The following is a 23,982-nucleotide window of genomic DNA, read 5'->3' as shown; positions in this document are numbered from 1 at the left end:
AGAGAGTAAACAAAACATTCTTCAAATCGGCTGGAGTGCGGGAACTTAAGCAAGCGGTTCGAATGGCGAGTTTGCAAATATCCAAACCCGGCCAGTCTCTTCCCATTTTTTCTCTCTCCTCGCCTTTATCATTCACACTAATCCCAATTTATTTCGCGCCTCTCCTCAGTCTCTTCTCGTTTTTTCTCTCTCCTCGCATTTATCATTCACACTAATCCCAATTTATTTCGCGCCTCTCCCCAGTCTCTTCTCGTTTTTTCCCACTCCTCGCTTTTATCATTTGCACCCATCGCAATTTATTTCGCGCCTCCCCCAGTCTCTTCTCGTTTTTTCTCTCCTTGCCTTTATCATTTGCACACATCGCAATTTATTTCGCGCAACTCCCTGATTTGAAAGCCTTGCACAGTCTAGCTAGAAATTCGCTTGATAAGAGGAACGGCACTTGGACCTATAGAACCACGCGTGGTCAGAGTGTCATGCGCGGTGAGAAGTGTGTGTGCTCCGTTGGCCTTATTTCCGAATTAGAACTGATTCCCAATGCTACAACAACAAATACCTCTATAAGATGCAGAGAGCCACTGGGCAAGAGAAATATATCTTAAAGTTTGTGTTTCGGTAAGAGATAAACAGTAGCCTGCGTAGCTGGCGGTATTGTAGGCGCGCGCGAAATAAAGTTTTGGTGGTGGAGCCGCGAGAAATTTCAAAGTCCCTCTCCCCATTCTCCTCGATGCTAAGATGTCCTGATCTAAAGTTATAGGTTATTCCTTAAAACAGGTTCGCTCAAAAGTACAGCGAGTCAAAAATACTGTGCGTCTAGATTTATTTTTCTTCAGCTAAGCATTCATTGTCTAGTGTAGATATATATTACACTTGCAATTATTTTCGATTAGAGCAGTTTTCTACTTATTTAACTTCTATTTTAGTCAATTTGTAAACACCAAATTTATTTGTATTTAGTTTAGTATAGACACACCTACCCGCCTCGACTAGCTTCAGCTATTTGCGGGTAGGTATATAACCAGCTTGTAACTGTCTGTTTTAATAAAGTGTTGTTGTTTGCTTTGGTTTTGCATTACTACACTCTGTGATTGGTTAACAAACTCGCGCCACTTTCTCAACCAATGGGAATTCAAACCAAAACCAATCGTGGTTTGGCCGCACGCGTTTTCCTGCGCTTGGCGCCAATCGTCGTTTGGCCGCACGCGTTTTCCTGCGCTTGGCGCCAGTTAAATGTATTTGCTTCGAATTCTGATTGGCTCGTTGTGTTTTTTATATCTGTTGCGATTGGCTAGAGTAATTAGTTTGGTTTTAGTTTTACGACACTCAATTGGAAACCGCTCTACTACAAATTAATGAAATCACCCTGTTGATAGCCATTCACAAGCATGCTCAATTTCAAGTATAGATGATATTTCACTTTCATGCATCTTTTAAAACTACCTTTTAAGAGTTTCTGTATTGAGAGCTACAACATAAAGACTGCATCATGATTTTTATGCATATTTTTCAGCGCATTGAGTTTAAACGTGTAGATAACAGCATTTTTAGCTATATTTATGACAGCCATTTTTTTCTCAGGGTGGCTCTGAAGCAAGTCTTCACGATTTTCCTCCTTTCCCGTTTTCCTCTTTTATCACCGTGATTTCAATTTGCTCAAAAGATTCTGCTTCTCCCCTGCCGACGCCATTATCTTCAACACGGACTGCACAAGAAAAATAAGAAAAAATAATTAAGATAATATGCTAAGGTAAGGAAAATTAAATGCACCTTGACCTGCACCATAAAAGGAATAGCGCCTTCCAGTTTTGTCACATAGTGGACACCGCTTTAACATCACATTAAATTAATCGGTGCTGGTTAGCCGCGAAATTTTGCCACTTTAGAAAGAAGAGTCTTCAACATACGCGTCCTTGGCATGAAAAATTGCAAACAGCGTATCACGAAGTTTCCTTTTGAAGGTAGGGTTCGGCAGTTTACGCACTTGAATTGGGAGGCAATTCCATACTTTAGCACCAAGGTGTGTAATAGAGTTACACTGTTGTAGCAATGTCATATCATTGCAGCAATTGCAGACATTCTTTTAAAAAGAATGATTCTAAGTTATTAAATGCTCCTCTTGAAACTGACAGATATATGCAAAGACAACCCACATATTTCATTACCAAAGGAAAATCGACGCGTTTTTTGGTCTCTTCTGGAAGAAGAATGGAATGATTAGAATGACTGGAATACAGTCAACTCCTGGCTTTATGTACAGTCAACTCTCGCCTTGCGGACACCTCGCTCTGATTACGGACAGACGATAGTACGGACAGCAGCTAAATCCCTGGCAAAAATAAATTACAGACGTTTGACTGCAATAAATTCCCGCTATTACGGACTCTCGCTATCAAGGACAGTAACTCGTGGTCCCGAGGGTGTCCGCAATAAAGGGAGTTGACTGTATTAACGTTCTCATGATCAGAGAAGGGGTCCCAAATATTAAAGTGCCCTAAATATAACCTGTGTTTTATTGTCTTCACTATTTTATAGATGTGAACCAACTTTAGTGGCCTGGCTCCACTTATCTAATTGATGCCTTCTAGATATTCCATAATTCTTTACATGATTTTTTTTTTGACAGTTAACAGACTGTTAGCATTGTTAAAAAGTAATTGATCAATGATTTTCATGTTCATCCGTACCTTCTTTGTTTTTCCGATGTTCTTTTGCCTTTGTCAAGTCCCATACGCTGCCTGCAATAAACATGAGCACCACAAGGCCACCAGATACATACAGCGTCAGAAGTAAGCGGTCATCTTGTCTCTCCACGCCGCCATACTCATTTTTATCAATGTCACAGTCGTCATGGCCCCCGTGAAGGTCGCCATGGTGATCTCTTGCCTTCTCCTTAACACATTTTATCAACTGGTCGGAATCCTTCTCATTTGCTACAATTGAGATTCCAATATAATGCTGTTTCAATTGGCGCACGGCCTGAAGAGACTTGCTCTTGTCGATTTCGTGGCAGCCATAAAGAATAATTCTTTTTTGTGCGCTTTCAGTTTCCAAGTATTCCAGTAGTGATTTACTGGAGTTCTTTTCTGTTGAAAAATTAAAAATACAAAGTATGTGATGATAGCCTTTATTTTAAAACGATGAGTATTAAAGCTACATGAGCTTGTGGGGTCGTTTGCAATTAACTAATTACAAGTAAACTAAAGAAGCTAAAAACTAGGGGTATATACAGACAATGTCATTTTCATTTCTTCTTCTCCGGGCTATTTTTATGTAACGCTGTCAAGTGACAATTTAAATGTATAACGTACTGAAAGACGTTCTAGCTGGAGTGTTTCTGAGAAACACTAATGACTTGCACTAGCAAAATGGAATACCTTGGAGACTATGTATGAGAAACTATTATTAATTTTAGCGCATCAGCCTTATTATCATCTTTTACCATGTCCTATGAACTGTCTTTTTGTAAAGTATGTAAGTAGCTACGATTTCAGAAGAAAAATGACCTTCAAGTTACCCAGACCTAGGACTGATGTGATCAAGAAATCATGTTCATACAAGTCAATTATTCGGTGCAATGCCCTGGAAAACCAAATGAGATCAATTTGCAACAATGACGCTTTTAAAAGGTCACTCAAGAGTACTTTTCAGTCACATATATTGTAAATACGTAGAATTCTTATCTTAGTTTTATTGTGATTAGTTTAGGAAGTTTAATTTTATTAATTGTACACGACCACATTAGCTTTGCTGAACTTTTAATAGTGTTTAAATAAATGCTGTTATTATTATTATTATTATTATTATTATTATTATTATTATTATTATTATTATTATTATTATTATTATTATTATTATTATTATTATTATTATTATTATTATTAATTCTATCTGGAAAATGACTAAAAAAAGTGGTTATAAGCAAATATAATATCATTTCCTTAATAAGAATAATGCCGGAAAGTGTCTTCATAAGAACTCTAACATATCGACAGATTACCAGCCCCTTGCACCAAGAAAACACCCACGATGAAAGCGATGCGCAGATGAGTTTTTCATCTCTGTGAATGTACTCCTCAAGACCTGTTTTAATTTCCAGTATTTCCAACATTTGCTAAGTTATTAAATGCCATGCGTCATGTTAGCTTGCCTGTCATATTCTTTGCTTCTATAAGCTCTTTAAAAAAGTGTTGCCTGCTATCAACGGGAACTGCAATCTATAAAAGAAAGTAGACATTTGTATTGGAGAATTAAGTGTAGTAAATGACATACCGTATACGGACCGAGAAGTGTCTTTACGATCTGTACAAAACGTACGGATCATCAAACCGTACAAGCCCCTCTCTCAGACTGAGACGTGGAAATATTCTAAGTGTAGTAAATGAGATGCAATTTACGGACCGTATACGGACCGAAAAGTGTCTTTACGATCTGTACAAACCGTACGGATCGTCAAACCGTACAAGCCCCTCTCTCAGACAAGACGTGGAAATATTCTAATGCCCCATTCACATCAAGGCTTAAACACGTTTAAAAGCTGTTTAATTAAGTTAAATACAACTGGTAAATAGGTACAAGCAAAATAGCTGAAAGTTACAACGTGGAAGACGAAAACAAAATACGTCACACTGAATTTTTTTTTTTTTCAAATTTCAAATTGTAACGTTTTTGTTTATGTAGCTTTATTTAGCCTAGTCTTTCAGGACAGGTATCTATTGTAACTGTTTAAAATTGCATCGTATCTTGCCACAGGGTCAGTCTCAAACACACCCTGAAGAGGAAATGCCGTGCATTTCGAAATATTGGAAAATATACTTCCCTGACCGTGAATTCAGCCTTGCTCTTTTTTTAGATTATTTGCTTTACAATTTTTTTTGCTGATTAGATCCTTCACTGCAGGATCCGGTACTTTTATTTTGTCCCGGTGGCCCTTGCAAACACAGTTTATTTATACTGGTTTTTACTTAATTAGTTGTTGTCTGAAAGCTGACGAGTGAATGGCAATTCCCCGATATACTTATGACTAACCAGCAACACGTTTTACCCTTTACATGTGCAATACATAATAGATCTGCGAATAAGACGGTTAAATATATAATCTAATCGAAGAAGTGGATAAAATGTCGGTCAACTAGTGGGAAACGAATGGCCTAACACTAAACATGGATAAATTTGGTTTGTTTTTAGTTACACGTGCTAAAAGATCCAATAGTACAATTCGTTATTCTGCAACAAGAGCCTCAAAACTATAGCAACTACAATAAGCTATTGATTTTCTCCCCTAACAAATGAATGAATGGGCAAAACTAGTAAAAGTCACAAGGTTGCGAATTTTTCCAGCATTCAGTTTATGTTTTTCAGGCTATCTGGTCTGTATATGCACTAGTCTAATGTGTGAATGATTTTATACCTGCTTTCCAAAAGCTGAGTTTTGAGGCAATACATCTGCAGATGTCAGGTTAGATGCAACTTCGCCAGTGAAAACTGACAAGATAACCATTCCAACTATTATCCAGACTGCAGAGTAAATACGGGCCAGTAAAGACTTTGGGGTCTTATCCCCATACCTGAGGGGAAAAAACCCAAACAACTGGTAAGTGCAATTAACGTAATTTTAAGTGTACTCTGCTCTCTCTTGTATAGCATTCATTCTGACTCCCCACACTACCCCTCTTATGCGTATTCCGCTCAATAGACTATAGAACAGGAGCCACCTGTTTAGAAACAATAAAATTAGGACTCAGCTTTATTCATGATCACAAGAGCTTAGAAGACCAAGTGCAGGGGTATGATTTAATAATAAAAATAGTAGTCTTTTATTGAGGAAACCAATGTCATAAATACTGGTTTACAGAAGGGTCCTAACTATTTCTTGGAAATCATTGAAAGTAAAGTGTATACCATAATTGTTAGGTGTACATTACTTGTCTAGCGTACCAGAAAAAAAATAGCACGAAAGTACAGTCGGACCTCTATTAAGCGGCCACCCTGGGGACTTTGAAAACTGGCCGCTTTATAGAGGTTGGCCGTTGAATAGAGGTATCGAATACAGCACTTTACTGACAAAATAATAATTCGGGACTTTGGAAAGTGGCCGCTTAATGGAGGGTGGCCGCTTAATAGGTGGCCGCTTAATAGAGGTCCGACTGTATCTCTCTATGAACTGTTCAATTCAGGTTATTAGCACTGTCTTCTCCTTATCTTCTGCCTTCTCCTTCCCTCTATCTATCAATGGTACTTGACGACTCACCCAACCGTTGTCATGGTATCTACTGCCCACAGAGTTCCCTCACAAACTCCTTTCCAAAAAGATGGGGGGAACTGGAACGGATTTTTTCGACGCTCCTACAAAATAAAGCAGCACAGAGGGATTATTTATGACATTTTTACACCTGTCACTTCCTGCACGCATTTTTGGCCAATCATTATTCTAGTTAGCTAATCCACATCGCGCTAAATACCAGTGTACGCCATCGCTAAATGTTCGCCGAGATCCGGTGTGTAGTTCACATTGTTGTTTAATCGTTCTTGTCAACGAGAAAGAATAAAAAGAAAGAACGAGAAAGAATAAAAGAATAAAAAATGCCAATTTGTTAAAATAACTGAAAATATACAACTATGACTTGCAGCTAATAAATAAAAAAGGATCGTAAAATAATCGAAAATCAATCCAACCAAAAATATGTCTTTATCATGTGTAAGGCCCATCAGAATTAGTTTGCGCCCATAAGTAATGTTTATTCCATAAAACAATCTGAATTGAATCTCTCGTCACTTTCCTGATTTCTGCAGTTGTTGCCGTTTACTCACGGCATAAAAGCAAATGGTGACGCGATACTCAGTCTGATGATTAAAATTCGATACGTGAATTTTTCAAAGACATTTACATGTTAATTGTTAATTTTGGAAATTTCCATTGGCAGCCGGTAAGCTTGTCTGCTTTAAATGTGAGGATGTCTTTTTAAAAATAACTTCCCTTCGTTCTTAAACTGTTTTTCCTCAGACACTCAAGACATTTTTATTTCAGAAAGCTTTTTTATAATTTTATATAGTTCTAGTTTTACGTTTTTAAGCGCTGATGAAAATAGTCTTATTGATATCGGCGCTATATAAGTTTTATTATTATTATTATTATTATTATTATTATTATTATTATTATTATTATTATTATTATTATTATTATTATTATTATTATTATTATTATTAAAGCCTCAGTAAACTCGACTCTCATCAGGAAACAGTTTTTTGAGAAAATGTTTTTAATTTACGTTTAACTTGGCGGTCCTTGCTGCAGATTGAAAATAAAAACATTATACTTACTAGCAACCATATAATAACTCCCGATATCAAAGTCCACGTGACCCATAGGAGCATTGATGTCCACAGGTTTTTCAACGAGTTGCCAACGGCAGTTAACAATCCATGGCGTCTTTTCTTCATTATCAAAAATGCCGGCGGAGCTTCATAACCATACACAATCTTGTGTTCTTGTTTCGTATAAAAAGGGTAGCGATACGTGAACGAGTTTTTCACTGTCCAGATTGGCCGGATCCTGTCGTACAAACATGATTGTGACGCCATTTTAAGGAAAAATGTCCAATAATCCGCTGTCCATTTCTGAAACAGTGGATCGCGTTTCGGGAGAAGATCACTCTTGGCGTTTGTCCAATCGGTAGCTATATTGAAGCCGCATGCCGATTTCCGCGAGTTCCCAGGATGGCCCCTGTTTTTAGCGGTTTTCTCGCAGTTCACTTTGTTGCAACACTGTTCCCCCCAGCTTGTTAGATTAGTCGTTGTCGATGGGCTTGGTGTACAGAACTTGAGAAACTGCCCGATGCAGGAAGCTTCGTAAAAGGAATCTCGGCCCAAAAAACATTCAGTAGCGTTTTTGCAGCATTGAGCAAATGCTGCAGATAGTTTCTGAGGCTTGCTCCTCGATTCGTTGAGCATACAACAAACTTCCGCGCATGCGGAGCTAGGAGGGGGCCGGTCCGGCTTTCTAGCTGCTGACAGTGTAAGGCCAACACTAAGAATTATAGCTAAAACTGGAATTATACTTTTCAAGATCGGCATCACGAGCTGGATGATAGTTCGTGTCTTCCAAAATGTCTGTTCATCCAAAATGGTGGCTCGGCAAACACTACATACTAGCAGCTGTTTATACCTTGCCGAGCTGCGTTATTAAGATGTCCATCAATGTTTTTGCCATTCCCTGTCAACCTCCAACAATTTATCCTTCATTTTCATTTTAAAATAATCATAAACTGATGTCTATTAATACACTACTTAACAGAACAGCGTGAGCAAAGAGTAACTAAAGTCGATCCACCTGTTATCGGATGTTGCGATCAGTTACCTTACAGGCAAAACGTTGATGCATGTTTCAAATACAGCAAATTAGCATACGAAAAATAGCTTATTACCTGGCACACCGTAAAGTTCCGATACAAACGTTGTGGCTTTTAATGAATTCCTAAAATAGCGAGCCCCCAAAAGAAGGGACCCCCCCCCCCCCCCCCCGAAAGAAGCGAGACCAAGTTTTTTTTTTTAATTACGTTATACACATACGGAATGTCTTTATTGTTTTCCAATCCATAGTCAAATTTTTAATGTACAATACTAATATCTTCGTGCATTATTGATTACGATAAGGCACTTTACAACAAGGGAAAGCCTTAAGTCATCATTCGTCCTTGACATCAGATCACTGACGGCGTAATGTGAAAACCAAACTGGTATAATTTCGTATTAATAAAAGGAACGTTTCTTCATATTAAAATTGAAAACTCTATATACTGCAGTATAAAACGCATCGGTGTGTCATGGACTAAAATTACTGAGTTTAGCTTTCCTCCCCTGAGTCAAAGAAGAATTCGATTTCCTTTACATCGGCTGATTCATTCATGCGGTAGTCCGGTAGACCATCGATGTTTATTTCACTATCCCTGCTACCTACCATGGCCACTTTTCACAAATGAACGGATAACTGTGTCTTTCAGCCGACGCGAGATCTCTTGCCATGCCGTGCCCACCCATTTCGTGAAAACCACGCGCCGATCACCAGCGCTTACTTTACAGTTCTACTTATAAATTGCTCTGGATTTACGAACAAGTGTTCCATAGTGAGTCTGCCAACATTCTTCTTAAATTCTGTATTGAATGCAACATCGTGTGGTTGAATCTTGCTCGTTGCGCCCAGAGTGCAAGCCCAAATGTCGTCTGGCACTCTTGCGTCAGAATGTTCTTTATTCTCAGTCTGTTGTTTGAGCCCTGTGCCAATCATATCTATTTTTCATTTCGGAAAAAAGAGTTAGCGTTAGCTTTTTTTCCTGGTTTTTGTTCCCCGAAAACAACGACCTCCCGAAAGTAACGACTCCCCGAAAGTAACGAGCCCAAAGGCGGCTAATTCCGAAAGTAACGAGGGTCGCTACTATCGGAACTTTACGGTATGATGTTCAGCTTCGTCAGAGTGGCCAAGGCTTAGTAATTTTGTGCAAATGACCGCAGAGAGCCTTGTGGTGAATACATTTGACTGCATGGCGGGATCGCAATCTAGTTTCTTTCAAATATAAACTTAGTTGTTTAATTTCGGTTAATTAAGCGGGCCGTTCCAAGAAGTGAAGCTGTTAAAATGAATCTCTTTAAAATTTGCTTAAAAGAATACCATTTGTTTAGTTTTAAACTATTTCACAAAATAAATGCCTTTCATAATTCTTTATCTTTATCTGCAAATTCGGGCTAAACTGACAGCTCAAACATTTGACAACGAGTTTGTTCTTTACTAAGCATACTAATCGAGGTTTATGCTAATTTAAGCTGACCCATTTGCCAACTGATCTGTCGCGCAAATGCGGAACTGCTCTGTTTATTAAAACTTATGCGAGCGGTCGTTAATAAACAAGACCACCTGCAATAATGGTTTATCAAGCTAATCCTACGGTCTTAAAGTTTGTTTACACCGCAGCTTTCAACACAGGGGTGTTTTAAAAAGTTTGCATTTACGTTGCGCATTTGTTGGGACCGAGAAATGTATGAAAACGAAAACGAAACGTTTGCGTTTTCAAACAATTGAAAACGCAGCTACGTGGGAGGCGCCATATTTTATTGATGTCCTAGACAGCATTTATTGAATCAGCTTCTAATTTTGACAACAAATTGCTTAGTGTTCATCTTATCTGGCTCCACTAATCAATGTGATGCAACCAACAACTGATTATTTTTTAGAGAATCAGTTCTGCGTCGGAACATTTAGTTACCAAAACCAAGCTGAAAAAATGCCGCTTTTCACAGACGAACCTAGGCTCCATTCGTCTGCTGAGAGGGAACACTTGAAAGTGAAAACGCTCAAAATTCACAAAATCTTCTATAAGCCGTATGGTTTCTCCTACGGTAAGGGTTCCTCACAACTTTCTCTGTAATCTTTGGATCTTCAGCGTTTTTTTTTAGTTTTGTTTTTGTTTTTTTGTTTTTTTTGCTGTTTCGTTTTGTTTTGTTTTGTTTAAAAAAAAATCGAAAGATACTTCATGTAGTATACATCAGAATGAAACAATAGTGACCAGTTTGAAGGATCTTTCTTTTATGCTCGCGGGAACGAGTCATAATTAGCATAATTACCTTTGTGGACAAGCGCCCTGAGTGGTTATATGTGATTTTAAATTTCTAAGGAACTGAAAAGATCAAATTTTCATGGGTATTTAATTAAAATAGGAAACATCATGAGGAGCCGCGTAGAGGTGTTAAAACTAATTAGGTTGAGTGACGGTTGCTATGATCGAATTCCTGTTCGAAAGCAGCAATCTATTAACAGTATAGTAAGGAATCTTTTTCAGTCGCGTGTAATGTCTGGATCGAGCTTGCCGCAAAGCAATGAAGTCTTTGTGACTAGAAAGCTTGGCTTCTGTGGAAACGCACAGTTAACTGGAAACGAAAACTCCTCCGATCTGTCCAGAAGTCTGACTACACATCGACTGTCGGAAACGGAAAAATGACAATTTTTGTTAAAGGTTTTCGTTTTCCCGCCAATCTAATTGGCGCGCTAAATGGTCCTAAATCGACGAACCATAACATGAATGATTTGTTCACCCATGGTCTCTACGATGCAGATTTATAGTTAATTTTTCGGCAAGCTAATTTTCGACATCATTTTCCAATAATTGAGTGAAAAATAAAGTCAATCGTCATCCTCCAGTGGTCCGCAAAGGTAAGTGCCAGTTTCAGTTTTTACGTTATATATTTGATCAGCACTCGCGAATTCGTGATTTGGAAAAAAGTGTAACGGCGTCGATCACCAGCTTCCATTTTCCACATGTGTAGGAACTCTTAGAATCAAAGTCAATACAAAATATATTTTTAAAATGCCTTTTATTATGATATTGTTGCGGTACCGTGTTACTGTTAGTATTTCAGGCGGTAAGAACAAAATAGAAGATAGATACTGGCAATCAATGTTCACCACGCTGAGTGCGACAAAAGTGTCCAAAAATACCGGCTAAATATTTACGGTTTTATTGTGTAAAGGTAAAAGACATCAGTTAGGTCACAGTTGTTCTCTCGGGTGTGTCGCCTGAGAACAATAAGCAATCGGGTGCGTCGCCTTTGCTTCGTGAGCTAACTCCGATAATAATATTAGAAATTTCTTCACAGAGAGATTTTGAACTCGGCCGTTCTTATCTCGGGTGAGTCGCCTGATAAGGACGAGCAATCGGGTGTGTCGCCTTTGCTTTGCCGTGTTTAATACTCGCTGCACATCGACGATAAATTTATTTTCCTCCGGGTTTTTGAATTTTCCGGAGGTTTTTGACTGAACCGGAAATATTCGACTGCACGCAGTGAGTGAATGTTGATTGCTGTAAACTTTTTACAACGCACTGGGGCTCGTATTGCACCGAAAATGTGGTTTTAAACTGTCAACAGCACTTCCGTAAACAATAGGCCTCCTGTAGTGATCGAGGAAAAATTTGGATGGCAAAATCGGTTGCTAAGGCATGCGGCTCGCCATGTTGTCCCGGAGTCTGAGCCCTGAGCTACAGACACAGAAGTTAAAGTGACAATAGCCATCTCGTAATGAAGTGTGTTAAAAAAACTGGTGATCCCCTCAAATTTTTAGGTTCATAGCCCCCAAATCGCCGGCAACGCCATGCTAAAAATATATATATACACTTTTAGAGAAACTAGAGAAGCTCAACCCTTTGGACCAAATATTTATGAGCGGCCGACGAAAATCAAGTTTGAATTAAAGAAACAGTTTCCCAGATCGAAAAAAGGTGAAAAAGGGCTTGAATTCTATCAAATCCTGACTTATAAGAAACGAAGAAGACTACAGAAAAGAAAGCAGATAAGGTCAAAGTTAAAGTGCTAGAAAAAAAGATTGAAGGACATCGAAACAGGACACGAAGAAATAATCTGTAATCGCTTATTCGAAGGTAGGTGGTTAATTGAATAAATACGGTAAGTTAAGGTTTTAATCGTAAAAGGTTTATTTTCTTGAGTGTGTGTAATGAAGACACCCTCTCTCGCACCTTCACTCTCATGACTTCATTTCTATTTTTTTGTTTAATTCACTTCTCTATAGAGTAAGTCATCAAGGTAACGTTACGCAAAGAAAATCGTCATTATAACTTAGATTTACGACACCTGTATTTTAATGGTCGCTTTCCATTGCTTTCTTCTTACTATAAATAGAGTATTTAAAAATTGCTTGTTGCCGCGGCTAGGTTTCGTCTAACCCCCCTCCCCTCTTCCCGCTATTTGTAACCCCTGTCAATCTATTGGATATCGTAATGATGCTTTTTGCGGTAGATTCCACCTTAAGTCAGGGTAAAAAAGAATGTTTGCAAATTGGCGTCTTGAGAAATGAGCTATACAATATAGGTTTTAGTCCAAAAGGCGTTTTGTTCCTTGAGCACAGGGACGCGGGTAAGATCATGAAACCTGGTCATTAGGCAAGACAGGGCTATGTATTATCCCTGAAAAAGAATACTGCTAGTTAAAAAATAATAATTGCGTCCTGAACTAAAACTTAACCCTCATAAGGTAAATGAATTTAGTGATAAATTCAAATTATTCCCGGGGCAAGTCTAATCAAATGAGAGAGTAAACAAAACATTCTTCAAATCGGCTGAAGTGCGGGAACTTAAGCAAGCGGTTCGAATGGTGAGTTGCAGACATCCAAACCCGGCGAGTCTTTTCTCGTTTTTTTCTCTCTCCTCGCCTTTATCGTTCACCACGATGGTCGGTTGCTAGGGCTTTTCCTCCCTCAACTCTGAAAACTGAGAGTAATAGGCTATAGACAAAAGTAGAATGCATCGAATTTAACGAGACATGGAAGAGAAGTAGGGGGATAAATTACCTAGCAATTGGTTATTATTTCATTCTATTTGACTGCTATTGTGACGTCACAAATGATGCCCAAATTTGGCCAACCTCGTTCCCAGGGTCTCTCTTCTTCCCGCCCCAGCGGCCCCTCGCTGGGGCGGGAAGAAGAGAGACCCTGGGAACCGAGGTTGAAATTTGGCGTCAGAATTAAAATTCAGGAAAATAATGTGAAAAATGATTGGTTTTTGGTATAGAATTCTATGATTTGTGGTGAAAACCCCATCTCAATCATATAAAAAGGCGTAAAGTTACAGCTAATTAAAGAAATTCAAATTTCCCGCCACATGACCATATATGGTCAAACTTTAGGGGTATTTAAAAGGGAAAACGATCAAAAAAATATCGTAACGGAGAAAAGACGAAGTTACATAAAATCGAAATTGTAGTTTTTTCAACTTAGCATATGTGGTACTATGACGCGTATTTTATCACGAATTACGTCATAATGACGTCATGATGACGTAATTCGTGATAAATACGCGTCATAGCACCACATATGCTAAGTCAAAAAAACTACATTTTTGATTTTATGCAACTTTGTCTTTTCTCTGTTATGATATCTTTTATTGTTTTTGCGTTTTCACTTGGACCTAAAACCACGCGTGGCCAGAGTTTCATACGCGGTGAGAGATGTGTGCGCTCCGTTGGTCTTATTCCAGAATTAGAATTCACAATACGACAACAACAAATACCCTTGTAAGATGCAGAAAGTCATTGGGAATGCCAAATGTATTTTAAAGTTTGTGTTTCAACAAAAAACAACAACAACAAGCTTTATTTGCATGACTATAAGGGATGCTGGAGATCCTCCCTTAGCGTTACTATGCTAAGTTTCTTAAAACAGGTTCGCTCAAAAGTACAGCGAGTCAAACGGTACTGTTCGTCTAGATTTATTTTTTTTCAGCTAAGCATTCATTGTCTAGTGTAGATATATATTACACTTGTAATTATTTTCGATTTACTACAAATTAATGAAATCATCCTGCTGACAGCCCTTCACAAACATGCTCAATTTCAAGTATAGATGATAACACTTTCATGCATCTTTAAAAACTAATTTACCCTTTAAGAATTTTTGTATTGAGAGTTACAACATAAAGACTGCATCATGATTTTTATGCATATTTTTCAGCGCATTGAGTTTAAATGTGTAGGTAACAGCATTTTTTAACTTTATTTATAACGCCCATTGTTTTTCTCAGGGTGGCCAAAGCAAGTCTTCACGATTTTCCTCCTTTTCCGTCTTAGAATAGTTTTATCATGCATAACGCGGCTATTTTCTAATGGCTTTATCATATATCCGCGGCTGTTTTTTTCTTTTTTTGTTTTTACTTATACTGTTATTTATATTTATTTATTTATTCATTCATTCATTCATTCATTCATTCATTCATTCATTCATTCATTTATTTATTTATTTATTTATTTATTTATTTATTTGTTTATTTATTTATTTATTTATTTATTTATTTATTTATTTATTTATTTATAATGGGTTTTTTTTATTCTTTCTCGTATTTTAGTATTATATATTGTACAGTCCGTAATACAGTCTCTGGGCTGCAATGGATTTTTGTTTTCAATTAAGCTATCTATCTGTCCTCTTTTATCACCGTGATTTCAATTTGCTCAAAGGATTCTGCTCCTCCCATGCCGACACTGCCATTATCTTCAACACGGACTGCACAAGAAAAATAAGATAAAAAAAATTAAGATAATGCTAAGGTAAGGAAAATTAAACGCGCGCCTTGACCTGCACCATAAAAGGAATAGCGCCTTCAGTTTTGTCACATAGTGGACACCGCTTCAACATCACATTAAGTTAATCGGTGCTGGTTAGCCGCGAAATTTTGCCACTTTAGAAAGAAATCGAAGAGTCTTCAACATACGCGTCCTCGGCATCAAAAATTGCAAACAGCGTATCACGAAGTTTCCTTTTGAAGGTAGGGTTCGGCAGTTTACGCACTTGAATTGGGAAGCAATTCCATACTTAAGCTCCAAGGCGTGTAATAGAGTTACACTGTTGTAGCAATGTCATATCATTGCAGCAATTGCAGACATTCTTTTAAAAAGAATGAATCTAAGTTATTAAATGCTCCTCTTGAAACTGACAAATATATGCAAAGAGAAACCGCACATTTTATTACCAAAGGAAATCGACGCGGTTTTTAGTCTCTTCTAGAATAAGAATGAAATGATTAAAATGACTAGAATACAGTCAACTCCCGACTTTATGTACAGACGTCAACTTTCGCCTTGCGGACACCTCACTCTGATTACGGACACCCCGATAGTACGGGCAGCAGCTAAATCCCTGGCAAAAATAAATTACAGACGCTTGACTGAAACTCAATGATAATTTCCCAATATTACGGACTCTCGCTATTAAGGACACTCCGCTAACTCGCGGTTCCAAGGGTGTCCGCAATAAAGGGAGTTTACTGTATTCTTGTTCTCAGAGAAGAGGTGCCAAATATTAAAGTGCCCTAAATATAACCTAGTATGTGTTTAATTGTGTTTATTATTTTATAGATTTTTAAGTGAACCAACTATAGTGGCCTGGCTCCACTTACCTAATTGATGCCTTCTAGATATCCTATAGTTCTTTACATGTTTTTTTTTTCATAGTTAACAGACTGTTAGCATTGTTAAAAAGTAATTGATCAATGATTTTCATGTTCATCCGTACCTTCTTTGTTTTTCCGATGTTCTTTTGCCTTTGTCAAGTCCCATACGCTGCCTGCAATAAACATGAGCGCCACAAGGCCACCAGATACATACAGCGTCAGAAGTAAGCGGTCATCTTGTCTCTCCACGCCGCCATACTCATCTTTATCAATGTCACAGTCGTCATGGCCTTCAGAAGGCTCCCCGTGAAGGTCGCCATGGTGATATCTTGCCTTCTCCCTAACACATTTTATCAACTGGTCGGAATCCATCCCGTTTGCTTTAATTGTGATTCCAATATAATGCTGTTTCAATTGGTGCACGGCCTGAAGAGACTTGCTCTTGTCGATTTCGTGGCAGCCATGTAGAATAATTCTTTTTTGAGCGCTTTCAGTTTCCAAGTATTCCAGTAGCGATTTACTGGAGTTCTTTTCTGATGAAAAATTAAAAACACAAAGTATGTCATTTTCATTTCTTCTTCTCCGGGCTATTTTTATGTAACGCTGTCAACTGACAATTTAAATGTATAACGCACTGAAAGACGTTCTAGCTGGAGTGTTTCTGAGAAACACTGATGACTTGCACTAGCCAAATGGAATACCTTGGAGACTATGTATGAGAAACGTTTACTAATTTTAGCGCATCAGCCTTATTATCATCTTTTACCATGTCCTATGAACTGTCTTTTTGTAAAGTATGTAAGTAGCTACGATTTCAGAAGAAAAATGACCTTCAAGTTACCCAGACCTAGGACTGATATGATCAAGAAATCATTTTCATACAAGTCAATTATTCGGTGGAATGCCCTGGAAAACCAAATGAGATCAATTTGCGACATTGACGCTTTTAAAGGTCACTCAAGAGTACTTTTCAGCCACATATATTGTAAATACGTAGAATTCTTACATTAGTTACGTTTTATTGTGATTAGTTTAGGAGGTTTAATTTTATTGATTGTACACGACCACATCAGCTTTGCTGAACTTTTAATCGTGTTCAAATAAATGCTGTTATTATTATTATTATTATTATTATTATTATTATTATTATTATCATTATCATTATCATTATCATTATCATTATCATTATCATTATCATTATCATTATCATTATCATTATCATTATCATTATCATTATCATTATCATTATCATTATCATTATCATTATCATTATTATTATCATTATCATTATGATGATGATTATTATTATTATTATTATTATTATTATTATTATTATTATTATTATTATTATTATTATTATTATTAATTATATCTGGAAAAATGACTAAAAAAAGTGATTTTAAGCAAATATAACATTATTTCCTTAATAGAAATAATGCCGGAAAGTGTCTTCATAAGAACCCTAACATATCGACAGATTACCAGCCCCTTGCACCAAGAATACACCCACGATGAAAGCGATGCGCAGATGAGTTTTTCATCTCTGTGAAGGTACATCGAGACCTGTTTTAATTTCCAGTATTTCCAACATTTGCTAAGTTAAATACCATGCGTCATGTTAGCTTGCCTGTCACATTTTTTGCTTGTCTGAGCTCTTCAAAAAAGTGTCGCCTGCTATCAACGGGAACTGCAATCTGTAAAAAAAAGTAGACATTTGTATTGGAGAATTAAGTGTAGTAAATGACATGCAATTTACGGACCGTATACAGACCGAAAAGTGTCTTTACGATCTGTACAAACCGTACGGATCGTCAAACCGTATAAGCCCCTCTCTCAGACTGAGACGTGGAAATATTCTAAGTGTAGTAAATGAGATGCAATTTACGGACCGTATACGGACCGAAAAGTATCTCAGTTACGATCTGTACAAACCGTACGGATCGTCAAACCGTATAAGCCCCTCTCTCAGAATGAGATGTGGAAATGTTCTAAGTGTAGTGAATGAGATGCAATTTACGGACCGTATACGGACCGAAAAGTGCTTTTACGATCTGTACAAACCGTACGGATCGTCAGACCGTATAAGCCCCTCTCTCAGACTGAGACGTGGAAATATTCTAATGCCCCATTCACACCAAGGCTTAAACACGTTTAAAAGCTGTTCTGATTAAGTTAAAATACAACTGGTAAATAGGTACAAGCAAAATAGCTAAAAGTTACAACGTGGAAGACGAAAACAAAATGCGTCACACTGATTTCTTTTGTTTTTCAAATTGTAACGTTTTTGTTTATGTAACTTTATTTAGCCTAGTCTTTCAGGACTGGTATGTATAAGATTGTAACTGTTTAAAATTGTATCGTATCTTGCCATAGGGTCAGTCTCAAACATACCCTGAAGAAGAAAGGCCGTGCATTTCGAAATATTGGAAAATATACTTCCCTGACCGTGAATTCAGCCTTGATCTGTTTTTAGATTATTTGCTTTACGATTTTTTTTGCTGATTAGATCCTTCACTGCAGGATCCGGTACTTTTATTTTGTCCCGGTGGTCCTTGCAAACACAGTTTATTTATACTGGTTTTTACTTAAGTTCTTGTCTGAAAGCTGACGAGTGAATGGCAATTCCCCGATATACTTATGACTAACCATCAACACGTTTTACTCTTTTCATGTGCAATACATAATAGACTGCGAATAAAACGGTTAAATATATAATCTAATCGAAGAAGTGGATAAAATGTCGGTCAACTAGTGGGTAACGAATGGCCCAACACTAAACATCAGGCTAAATTTGGCTAAATTTGGTTTATTTTTAGTTACACGTGCTAAAAGATCCAATAGTACAATTCGTCATTCTGTAACGAGAGCCTCAAACTACAGCAACTGCAATAAGCTGTTGATTTTCTCTCCTAATAAATGAATGATAGGGCAAAACTAGTAAAAGTCACAAGGTTGCGAATTTTTCCAGCATTCAGTTTATATTTTTCGGGCTGTCTGGTCTGTATATGTACTAGTCTAATGTGTGAATGATTTTATACCTGCTTTCCAAAAGCTGAGTTTTGAGGCCGTACATCTGCAGATGTCAGGTTAGATGCAACTTCACCAGTGAAAACTGAGAAGATAACAATTCCAGCTATTATCCAGACTGCAGAGTAAATACGAGCCAGTAAAGACTTTGGAGTCTTATCCCCATACCTGAGGGAAAAAACCCCAAACAACTGGTAAGTGCAATTAACGTGATTTTAAGTGTACTCTGCTCTCTCTTGTAAAGCATTCATTCTCCTCACCCTACCCCTCTTACGCGTATTCCGCTCAACAGACTATAGAACAGGAGCCACCTGTTTAGAAACAATAAAATTAGGACTCAGCTTTATTCATGATCACAAGAGCTTAGAAGACCAAGTGCAGAGGTATGATTTAATAATAAAAATAGTAGTCTTTTATCGAGGAAACCAATGTCATAAATAGTGGTTTACAGAAGGGTCCTAACTATTTCTTGGAAATCACTGAAAGTAAAGTGTATGCCATAATTTTTAGGTGTACATTACTTGTCTAGCGTACCAGAACAAAAATAGCACGAAAGTGTCTCTCTATGGACTGTTCAATTCAGTTCATTTAATTAACACTATCTTCTCCCTATCTTCTGCCTTCTCCTTCCCTCTATCTATCAATGGTACTTAACGACTCACCCAACCGTTGTCATGGTAACTACTGCCCACCAAGCTCCCTCACAAACTCCTTTCCAAAAAGATGAGGGGAACTGGAGCGGATTTTTTCGACGGTCCTACAAAATAAAGCAGCACAGAGGGATTATTTATGACATTTTTACAACTGTCACTTCTTGAACGCATTTTAGCCAATGATCATTTTAGTTAGCTAACCCACATAGCGCTAAATGCTAGTTTACGCCATCGCTAAAGGTTCGCTGAGATCCGGTGTGTAGTTCACGTTGTTGTTTAATCTTTCTTGTCAACGAGAAAGAATAAAAAATGCCAATTTGTTAAAATAACTGAAAATACAACTATGACTTTGCAGCTAATAAATAAAAAAGATCGTAAATTATCGAAAATCAATCCAAAAAAAAAACCAAAAATATGTCTTTATCATGTGTAAGGCCCATCAGAATTAGTAGCTTTTCAACGTTTGAGCCCGTAAGTAATGTTTATTCCATAAAGCAATCTGAATTGAATCTCTCGTAGCTTTAATTTCCTGATTTGTGCAGTTGTTGCCGTTTAATCACGGCATAAAAGCAAATGGTGACACGATACTCAGTGTGATAATTGAAATAGACCATTTCCGAGTTGCTTTGAACCTCTTTATGAAAACAAGGCTAAGTGCAAAGTTTTTGTTAAGAAAATTAGTCTACGTTCATATGCAAACAAAACTTATTTTCATATGAAAAGTTTTGCACATAGCCTCGCTTTCATAATGAGATTTACAGCAACTCGGAAAAGGCCTATTCGATCCGTGAATTTTTCAAATACATTTACATGTTAATTGTTAATTTTGGAAATTTCCATTGGCAGCAGGTACTAAGCTTGCCTGCTTTAAATGTTGAGGATGTCTTTTTAAAAATAACTTCGCTAATCAGTAAACAGTAAACAGTAAACAGTTGTTGTTGTTTTTTTTAGAAAATGTTTTTAATTTACGTTTAACTTGGCGGTCCTTGCTGCAGATTAGAAATAAAGACATTATACTTACTAGCAACCATATAATAACTCCCGATATCAAAGTCCACGTGACCCATAGGAGCATTGATGTCCACAGGTTTTTCAACGAGTTGCCAACGGCAGTTAACAATCCATGGCGTCTTTTCTTCATTATCAAAAATGCCGGCGGAGCTTCATAACCATACACAATCTTGTGTTCTTGTTTCGTATAAAATGGGTAGCGATACGTGAACGAGTTTTTCACTGTTGATTTCCTGTCGCACAAACATGATTGTGACACCATTTTAAGGAAAAATGTCCAATAACCCGCTTCCCATTTCTGAAACAGTGGATCGTGTTTCGGGAGAAGATCAGTCTTGGCGTTTGTCCAATCGGCAGCTATATTGAAGCCGCATGCCGATTTCCGCGAGTTCCCAGAATGGCTCTCGTTATTAGCAGTTTTCTCGCAGTTCACTTTGTTGCAACATTGTTTCTCCCAGCTTGTTAAATTAGTCGTTGTCGATGGGCTTAGTGTACAGAACTTCAGAAACTGCTCGATGCAGGAAGCTTCGTAAAAGGAATCTCCCAATAAACATTCAGTGGCGTCTTTGCAGCATTGAGCAAATGCTGCAGATAGTTTCTGAGGCTTGCTTCTCGATTCGTTGAGCATACAGCAAACTTCCTCACACGCGGGGCTAGGCGAAGGCCGGTCCAGCTGCGGCTTTCTAGCTGCTGACAATGTAAGGCCAACACTAAGAATTATAGCTAAAACTGGAATTATACTTTTCAAGATCGGCATCACAGCTGGATGACAGTTCGCGTCTTCCAAAATGTCTGTTCAACCAAAATGGTGGCTCGGCAAACACTAGATACTAGCAGCTGTTTATACCTTGCCGAGCCGCGTTATTAAGATGTCCATCAATGCTTTTGCCATTCCCTGTCAACCTCCAACAATTTATCCTTCATTTCCATTTTAAAATAATCATAAACTGATGTCTATTAATACACTACTTAACAGAACAGCGTGAGCAACGAGTAACTCACGTTCACGTCGATCCACCTGTTATCGGATGTCGCGATCAGTTACCTTACAGGCAAAACGTTGATGCATACTTCAAATACAGCAAATTAGCATACGAAAAATAGCTTATTACCTCGTATACCGTAAAGTTCCGATACAAACGTTGTGGCTCTTACTGAATCCCGAAAGTAGCGACCCCCCCCCCCCCACCCGAAAGAAGCGAGACCAAGTTTTTTTTTAATTACGCTATACACATACGTAATGGCTTTATTGTTTTCCAATCCATAGTCAAATTTTTAATGTACAATACTAATATCTTCGTGCATTATTGATTACGATAAGGCACTTTACAACACAACAAGGGAAAGCCTTCAGTCATCATTCGTCCTTGACATCAGATCACTGACGGCGTAATGTGAAAACCAAACTGGTATAATTTCGTATTAATAAAAGGGACGCTTCTTCATATTAAAATTGAAAATTCTATATACTGCAGTATAAAACGCATTGTTGAGTCATGGACTAAAATTACTGAGTTTAGCTTTCCTCCCCTGAGTCAGAGAAAAAATTGATTTCCTTTACATCGGCTAATTGATCCATGCGGTAGTCCGGTAGACCATCGATGTTTATTTCACTGTCCTTGCTACCTACCATGGCCACTTTTCACAAATGAACGGATAACTGTGTTTTTCAGCCGACGCGACTGAGATCTCTTGCCATGCCGTGCCCATGCACCCACTTTGTTAAAACCACGCGCCGATCACCAGCGCTTACTTTTCAGCTCTACTCATAAATTGCTCTGGATTTACGAACAAGTGTTCCGTAGTGAGTCTGCCAACATTCTTCTTAAATTCTGTATGGAATGCAACATCGTGTGGTTGAATCTTGCTCGTTGCTCCTAGGGTGCAAGCCCAAATGTCGTCTGGCACTCTTGCGTCAGAATGTTCTTTATTCTCAGTCTGTTGGTTGAGCCCTGTGCCAATCATATCTATTTTTTATTTTGGAAAAAAGAGCTAGCGTTAGCTTTGTTGCCTGGTTTTTGTTCCCCGAAAACAACGACCTCCCAAAAGTAACGACTCCCCGAAAGTAACGAGCCCAAAGGCTGCTGATTCCGAAAGTAACGAGGGTCGCTACTATCGGAACTTTACGGTATGATGTTCAGCTTCGTCAGAGTGGCCAAGGCTTAGTAATTTTGTGCAAATGACCCTCGAGAGCCCTGTGGTGAATACATTGACTGCATGGCAGGATCGCAATCTAGTTTCTTTCAAATATAAACTTGGTTGTTCAACTTTGGTTAGTTAAGTGGGCCGTTCGAAGAAGTCAAGATGTTAAAATAAATATCTTTAAAATTTGCCTAAAAGAATACGATTTGTTTAGTTTTAAACTATTTCACAAAATAAATGCCTTTCATAATTCTTTATCTTTATCTGTATATAACTGACAGCTCAAACATTTGACAACGAGTTTGTTCTTTACTAAGCATACTAATAACTTAACGCTCACGGCTTCATCGAGGTTTCTACTAATTTAAGCTGACCCATTTGCCAACTGATCTGTCGCTCAAATGAACTGCTCTTTTTATTAAAACTTATGCGGGCGGTCGTTAATAAGCAAGACCACCTGCAATAATGGTTTATCGAGCTAATCCTACGGTCTTAAAGTTTGTTTACACCGCAACTTTCAAACAAGGAGTGTTTTAAAAAGTTTGCATTTACGTTGCACATTCGTTGGGAACGAGAAATCTATGAAAACGAAAACAAAACGTTTGCGTTTTCAAACGATTGAAAACGCAGCTGTGGGAGGCGCCATATTTTATTGATGTCCTAGACAGCATTCCGTTGAGTCAGCTTCTAATTTTGACAACAAAATTGCTCAGTGTTCATCTTATCTGTCTCCACTAATCAATGTAATGCAACCAACAACTGACTATTTTTTAGAAAATCAGTTGTGCGTCAGAACATCAGTCACCAAAACCAAGCTGAAAACATCACGCTTTTCAAAGATGAACCTAGGCTCCATCCGTCTGCTGCGAGGGAACAAAGTCTGGTATATCCTAAGGCCCGCCTTCGCCACATCGTAAATCGTTACTCTTGAAAGTGAAAACGCTCAAAATTTGACTAAATACAAGCCAAATTCACAAAATCTTCTATAAGCCGTCCCTCTGTAATCTTTTGATCTTCAGAATTTTTTTTTTTTTTTTTAAGAAAAACGAAAGATACTTCATGTAGTGTACATCACAATGAAACAATAGTGTCTTTCTTTTATGTTCGCGGGAACGGAGTCATAATTAGCATAAATAACCTTACGTGGACACGTGGCCTGACTGGTTATACGTGTTTTTAAATTTCTATGGAAACAAGATCAAATTTTCATG

At 37.9% G+C, this 23,982-nt stretch overlaps 2 protein-coding genes across 2 annotated transcripts; both read right to left on the bottom strand.

The window, feature by feature from the left end:
• Positions 1–1,187: 1,187 nt before the first annotated feature.
• Positions 1,188–21,386, bottom strand: LOC146456502 (uncharacterized). The gene is made up of 6 exons (XM_085092972.1): positions 20,640–21,386; positions 19,628–19,722; positions 5,408–5,564; positions 4,148–4,214; positions 2,685–3,083; positions 1,188–1,702 (listed from the first exon to the last, which is right to left on the bottom strand). Exons 1-6 carry the CDS (start codon positions 21,384–21,386, stop codon positions 1,599–1,601), a joined length of 1,569 nt encoding a protein of 522 aa, XP_084949098.1. The 3' UTR covers positions 1,188–1,598.
• On the bottom strand, positions 14,262–16,502 carry LOC146456503 (uncharacterized). The gene is made up of 2 exons (XM_085093002.1): positions 16,061–16,502; positions 14,262–15,052 (listed from the first exon to the last, which is right to left on the bottom strand). The coding sequence occupies exons 1-2, from the start codon at positions 16,308–16,310 to the stop codon at positions 14,964–14,966; spliced, it is 339 nt and encodes a 112-aa protein (XP_084949128.1). The 5' UTR covers positions 16,311–16,502; the 3' UTR covers positions 14,262–14,963.
• Positions 21,387–23,982: the final 2,596 nt, after the last annotated feature.

The sequence above is a fragment of the Pavona decussata genome, unplaced genomic scaffold (genome assembly GCF_977016875.1).
Source record: "Pavona decussata unplaced genomic scaffold, jaPavDecu1.1 SCAFFOLD_254, whole genome shotgun sequence".
Classification (NCBI taxonomy): domain Eukaryota; kingdom Metazoa; phylum Cnidaria; class Anthozoa; order Scleractinia; family Agariciidae; genus Pavona; species Pavona decussata.
Note: the sequence above shows the minus strand (reverse complement) of the source record. Positions and strands in the feature narration are given on the sequence as shown.